This window comes from Scleropages formosus, chromosome 19 (assembly GCF_900964775.1).
Source record: "Scleropages formosus chromosome 19, fSclFor1.1, whole genome shotgun sequence".
Lineage (NCBI taxonomy): Eukaryota > Metazoa > Chordata > Actinopteri > Osteoglossiformes > Osteoglossidae > Scleropages > Scleropages formosus.
Window position 1 is genome coordinate 2,101,775 of NC_041824.1, and position 6,305 is coordinate 2,108,079.

The window sequence follows — 6,305 nt, forward strand, 5'->3', positions numbered from 1 at the left end:
GAGCCTAACCCGGCAACTCAGGGCGTAAAGATGGAGGGGGAGGGGACACACCCAGGACGGGACGCCAGTCTATCACAAGATACCCCAAGCAGGGCTCAAACTCCAGACCCACCAGAGAGCGGGACCCAACCAAGCCTGCTGCGCCACCGCCCCCCGACTGTCCATACTAACTTACCTGAATTAACCAGCATGTTCAATATGTAAATCTGACCATATATACTAATGTGTATCTGAGCCTCAGAATTATTGTTACAACCCCAGGTGCGCTCCAGTCCAACACTGAGATTTTGATTAATGTAGATTTGGGGAAGGTCCAAAAACATTTTGACAAGCTACCAAACAGCTAGTTAGAAGTGTAACACAATACTGCCAAAACCATATCTTCTAATATTAACTTGCCAGCACCCTAAGGACTTGTCAAAGTATCATACAGTCCAATACTCTCTTTCTTAAAGTTGGGATACACATATAACAGCTCTGTGCCTAAAGGTCACAGGTTTGATCCCCACCTCCAGCTGTAATACCCTTGAGCAAGGTACTTACCCTAAGTTGCTCCAGTAAAATTACCCAGCTGTATAAATGGGTAAATAATTGTAAATACCTCAGCATTGTAAGTCGCTCTGGAAAAAATCGCCAGCTAAATGAATAAATGGAAATTTAATATTAATATAAAGAAAATCTGAGGTTAAAATGAAACCTGGAAGTGTTCAATTGGCTTGGATGTTGAGGGCAGGACCAGTTGAGTGAATGTGTGTTTGTGTGTGTGAGCGTTCGCCCTAGGACAATTCAGCAGGTACAAGTGGCATGCTGGTCTTCAGGCCTTCTTGGGGCAGGGGCGGCCCAGTCTCCAGCAGTAGCAGATGGTATTGAAGAAGCGGCAGTGGCAGGTGGAGCAGGGATCACAGCAGGGGATGGTGGGCCCACAGCTCTCGGTGGCTCGGGAACAGCGGCGACTCCGTGCGGGGGTCAGCTCTCCACTGGTCTTCTTATGAGACATACATAGAGATGCAGGCACACATACAAATACATGTGAATGCATTGATTACCTTTGGACCCATGGGTCACAGGTTCAAATCCCTCCTTCGGCCGGCAGTAGTACCCTTGAGGAAGGTATTTACCCTAAATTGCTCCAGTAAAATTACCCAGCTGTAAGTAAATATAGGTACAGTAGCTCAAGATTGTAAGTCTCTTTGAAGAAAAGTCATGTACAGACATACGTCGCTTAATGATGGGATACATTCTGAGAAATGTGTCGTTGGGTGATTTTGTCATTGTGCAAACATCATAGAGTGTACTTATACTCACCTAGACGGTATAGTCTCGATCATGGAGTGTATTTATACAAATCTAGATGCTATAGCCTCGATGCGGTCAAGAGATGCGGTAAACACGAGATTTATGATGCTGCTGCTGGGGTATCACAGCATACTATTTTACAGTAAACTTTTTATAAGTAGAAAGCGTGCACTGTAAAATAACAATAAAAGTACAGTATAGAAAATACATAAAGCAGTAACATAGATGTTTATTATCATTACCAAGTATTATGTACTGTATATAGTTGTATGTGCTGTACTTTTATACGACTGGCAGCGCAGTGTGTTTGTTTACAGCAGCACCGCCACGAACACGTGAAGAACACGTTGCGCTACGATGTTACGATGGTTACGTAGTCCATAAGAATTTTTCAGCTCCGTTATAGTGTTATGGGACCACCATCATATATGTGGTCAGTCGTTAAGCGCAACGTCGTTATGCAGCGAATGACTGCATATGTAAATATGGCCGTATATGAGAGAGAGAGAGACACACATACTTGGAAATGGGAGCTTTTTCTGGCTCTTTTATTGAAAGTGTCGGGATTCTGGGCTTTTGTTCCTTACCATGAACCAGAGTTACACCTAAGTGCAAACTGTATTGCTAAGCAACTGAGCTATGAGTCATTTCAAAGTCAATGAACTGAGTCAAAGTTCCACTCAGTTTCCAGCAATGTGTTTTTTCTATGGGGGTGCGGTGGCATGGCAGGCATGGCTGGGTTCGCTCTCTGGCAGGTCTGGGGTTCGAGTGTGTTCTTGTGACGGACTGGTGTCCCATGCTGAGTGCGTCCCCTCCCCCTCCAGCCCTGCACCCTGTGTTGCCGGGTTAGACTCCAGTTCACCGCGACCCCACTCGGGACAAGCGGCTTCAGACAGAGTGTGTGTGTGTTAAATGTTTAACTCTCATAACATTTCTTCATTTTGGTGGAACAAGTCAGATGTAATTTCCAGGTACAGAAGCAGCTCAGCTAATGGCTGTAGATGAACTGAACTGGAGTTAAACAGTCAGATACAATGAAGATAATTTGTGCTCTTATGCAGCTTCCTGTTCAGTTCGGCAAAGCAGCAGAGCGTCAAATGTGTGAATCATTTCCCTGCGCTTGTAATGGTTGGCATTAATACCTGAGACAACAAATAACCTGTCGGCTTGGTTCTGACAGTTCGGTTCCTATGTTACTGGTACGTTTGTGGAGAAACATCTGCTACTGAACACTAGTGTTGTGTGTGTAACATTTGCATCAAACTTAAGTTCTCCTTTCAGGACCTTCGGCAGGAAGCTGACAAAGGCCTGTAGATTAATAGGTTTGTGCAAAGGTAGGACTGAGGTACAGTCACAGTCGTGATGGACACACCACAGACACATCACAAATAGCATGGTAATTCTACAAGGGTAAACATAGTACATCCTTTTCGTGCAGAGAATATAGAAATATTATGGGGGCACAAAAATGACGAAAAGTCAATGAGATAGGGTGGCATGGTGGTCTTTCACACATCCTGGGACATGAGCTTCAGTCAGTTGGGTTGTGTGGAGTTCGGATGTTTTCCTCATGCTTGTGTGAGTTCCCTTCGGGTACTTTGGTTTCCTCGCACGGTCTGAAGAGGTGACTCTAAACTGCCCTGTGTGGGCACCTGTGTGCGTGATGCTCCCGTGATGGTCTGTGGTTCCCAGGCCTGGCTCTGGACCACCGTGACCCCGTATTCACGAAGTGGTTTATAAAAATGGATATACAGTAGAGAGTACAGAGTAAGTACAGAGACACCACTGAATTTTGTTTGTTCCACAACGACATCTATAATTATTACTCAGTGGAACATTGGCAGTTAGAGGATCGAGATATCATTAATGTGTGATGGAGAGACAATGTAGATGTTGTAGACATCATATGGAGGCAATGAAAATGTGAGAAAAAGACTATGGAAGTATAAACACATCATGGCAATAAAAGGAAGGTAATGTAAATGCCTACCGTGTATCGAGGTCTCTGCTGCTGCCGAACTCCTCTCCTGGCAAACAGCACTTTTGGCCTTCCTTTGTCCAAAATTTCTGCTACAGAACATCTCAGAGTTACTATCTTTCTTTGCTTTTTTTTCAAAAGATGTGCTCTCATAATTGGCTGCTTATGAACCAACCACAGGTGGACCTCCTTGCCTTTGCAGCTACGCAAGCAGCCTCACCAGCCAAATGAAGTTAGGGCAAAAACAACAGACCACACAATTCTTTTTTTTTTGGGAACAGTATAGTAAAATGTTAAAAAAAGACCTTGGCTTTCAGAAAATGAGTGATGGTGTAAGAGAAGGAATCTGCAGAAGGGCAGCCTCATGACTGGAAAATCCTGCCTTTAGCACACATTCCACCAAAGTGGTCAAGGAGCTGAGAAAAGGATGTGACGCAGTGGAGGGAACACAGTGCCACACCTTATACCAAAGTGTATAGCGGCACATTTCAATAAAGTATTTGAAGATCTTGACAGGAAACATCATACCACTGTGCCGGTGACCTTTACAAAATGCTATCCAGTTTTCCGTCACTGTCCGCTAAATAACGGGGACCTGTCAGGAGCGCACAGGAAAAAGGGGTGGGATAAAAATAAACTGCATCTTATGACTCTCAACACACGTCCTAATTGTACAGCTTTTCAGCTGTACAACACTCCCCTTCCCATGTCACGGCACATCAGTAGGGCCTCAAGTGCACAGCTTGCAAAGGGAAAAAGAAAGGCAGCCAGTGGTTTTGCACATGTTCTCACGCAATAGATGTCACAAGCCTGCAGGGACATGGCAGCAGGGAGTCTGCGCACAAAATGCAGCCGTGCCTTGTGGACACGCACTCACTGGAGTACACCAGTATTGTGCAACTCTGGGAGGGGGCATCTGGTAGCGTAGTGGTTAGTGCTGTTGCCTTTGGACCCAAAGGCTGCAGGTTTGTGCCTCACCTCCTGCTGTAGTACTCTTGAGCAAAATTCTTACCCTAAAATTACTTAGCTGTATAAAATGGGTAAAAATAACTGTGGACTCCTGTCCTGTAACATCATGTGTCACTTTGGAGAAAAGCATGAGCTAAATGAACAAATGTAGTGTCTCTCAAAAAGCCCCCTGCAAGTGCTCCAGGTTGCTCCATGTTTTCAGATGTTGCTGAAAATGGTTTGGAACCTCAGATGATAAATTCTTCTTTGTGCATTTTCTTTTCTCATTACTACTGTTTAGACAGTAGTGACTGAACAAATTTGAAACACATTTGTTTAGTGGTACAACCAGAAATACTGAGTGATGGTGGCACATTTAATACAGGGCCTTTTACATTAAATATTACCATACATTTTTAAATATTATACATATCCCTTATATTATACATTTATTATTGTATATAGTATTATAGAAATATTAAACATATGTAATACCAGAGAAAAAGAAAATGTCATAGACCTTATATGACTATTAAGAAAGTAAATCCTTTTTTTTTAATATGAAAACCATTATTTTTTGCCTTTTTTAACGTCATTGCGGTTCAGAAAAACTGTCAAGTTCCGAAGATACATTGAACTCCGCAGAACTATTACATTAACTTCCAACCTGACAGTTCTCCGAAAAAAAAAAAAAAAAATTAATTAGAGGAATTCAAAATAAAACCTGAAATAAAATAATGATGATACTATCTATAGATAGATAGATAGATAGATAGATAGATCAACTGTAAATCACCACTTCTATCTAAATTAAAATGAAAAAGAAAAGTGAACATAAAAACAAGAGGAACTATCAGTGTTCATTACTAATCGACCAGTGTCCGAAAAATAAATATAGTTGGTATGTATAATACACACATTGTAGTTAGAAATTAAACTGTCAGCGTGAAGCTTCAAAATTAAAATGGCAATACACTGACTGTGTATTATATTATATTATTATATTACAATGTATTATATTATATTATATTATTAATGTACTACAAATATTTCCATTATAATTTATAGAATAAGATTACACGCCGTATGCACAGGTGAGGTGGGCGAAGACGAGCACGTACCCGTGTCCCCCGTGGACTCGTGTCCTCGTCCAAGTCCCTGCTCGTGTCCCAGGGACACGTTGGCGCAGCTGTCCACGGGGAGCGCGCGGCGCTCGAGCGCGGAGAGCACGGTCACGGTGAGAGCCTGCACGAGGCACACGCAGCAGAGCGCCGTCCTCCACGCCATCTCCGCGACCCACGGACGAGCCACGGACGAGCCACGGACGACGGACCTGCCGGAGGAGCGGAGAGAAGCGGAGCGGAGCGCAGCGGCCAAGTGGCGTCACTGTGCGCTCTGTCTGTGCGTCGAGCAGCGCGTCCGACACCGAAAAGACCTTTACTAGAAGTAGAGTACATTCAGAGTAAATACATTCGGAGTACTGTACTCTAGGAATCTACTGGGAGACTGCAGCGCAAAAACGGGGCTCACTCACTTTTGACGGGCAACAGCCTGCAGGGACGAAGTCCTTTGACACCCTATTGGATTAAGTGTCCTCTGGGACTGACTGTGTCCCCCCCCGCCGCCCTCCACATCCCCGTACATGTAACCAACACCGCCCACGAACCTCCGACTGGCAAAGCGTGGAAGCGAAGCCACGAGCCTCGCGTTACATGATTCTCAATGTGCTGCTAAATTCTCCTTTCTTTTCTTTCTTTTTTTTTTTTTAACATCTGTACATGGAAACTGAAAAGAGAGAATATCATCATGTCTTTCTCCTAATGTAATGCACAGATTCTTGTATTTTCTCCTGAGATGTACGTCACTTTGGAGAAAAAAGTGTCTGCAAAATGAATGCAAATGTAAATGTAAATTGTGCGCTCCTGGAAGGTGAGCTGTGCCTTTGTTTCCCTGCTTCTGAAAGGTGCATATGAACTACATACGGTTTTATGGAAAAGTTTGGGTACCTCTAGCCAAATTAGATAGATATATTTTTTTCATTTTGTAAGTGAAAAGTAGGAAACAGAGTGTGTTACAAAACAAC

General features: G+C 43.5%; 1 protein-coding gene across 2 annotated transcripts; it reads right to left on the reverse strand.

Annotated features, from left to right (window-relative positions):
* Positions 1 to 622: 622 nt before the first annotated feature.
* Positions 623 to 5,543, reverse strand: LOC108927692 (agouti-related protein-like). Of its 2 annotated transcripts, none has more exons than XM_018741122.1 (3): positions 5,344 to 5,543; positions 3,287 to 3,366; positions 623 to 982 (listed from the first exon to the last, which is right to left on the reverse strand). In XM_018741122.1, the coding sequence occupies exons 1-3, from the start codon at positions 5,507 to 5,509 to the stop codon at positions 815 to 817; spliced, it is 414 nt and encodes a 137-aa protein (XP_018596638.1). In that variant the 5' UTR covers positions 5,510 to 5,543; the 3' UTR covers positions 623 to 814. The 2 variants fall into 2 exon arrangements, with proteins under 2 accessions (XP_018596638.1, XP_018596637.1); XM_018741121.1 differs by having other exon boundaries at positions 623 to 985.
* Positions 5,544 to 6,305: the final 762 nt, after the last annotated feature.

Bases quoted from the DNA above. Each gene is read 5' to 3' on its own strand.
- LOC108927692 (XM_018741121.1), bottom strand. From the start codon at position 5,509: ATGGCGTGGAGGACGGCGCTCTGCTGCGTGTGCCTCGTGCAGGCTCTC. The intron at 3,367-5,343 runs GTACGTGCTCGT...GATGTTCTGTAG, and splicing joins CGAGTCCACGGGGGACACGG to CAGAAATTTTGGACAAAGGA. The intron at 986-3,286 runs GTAGGCATTTAC...ATGTCTCATAAG, and splicing joins AGCAGAGACCTCGATACACG to AAGACCAGTGGAGAGCTGAC.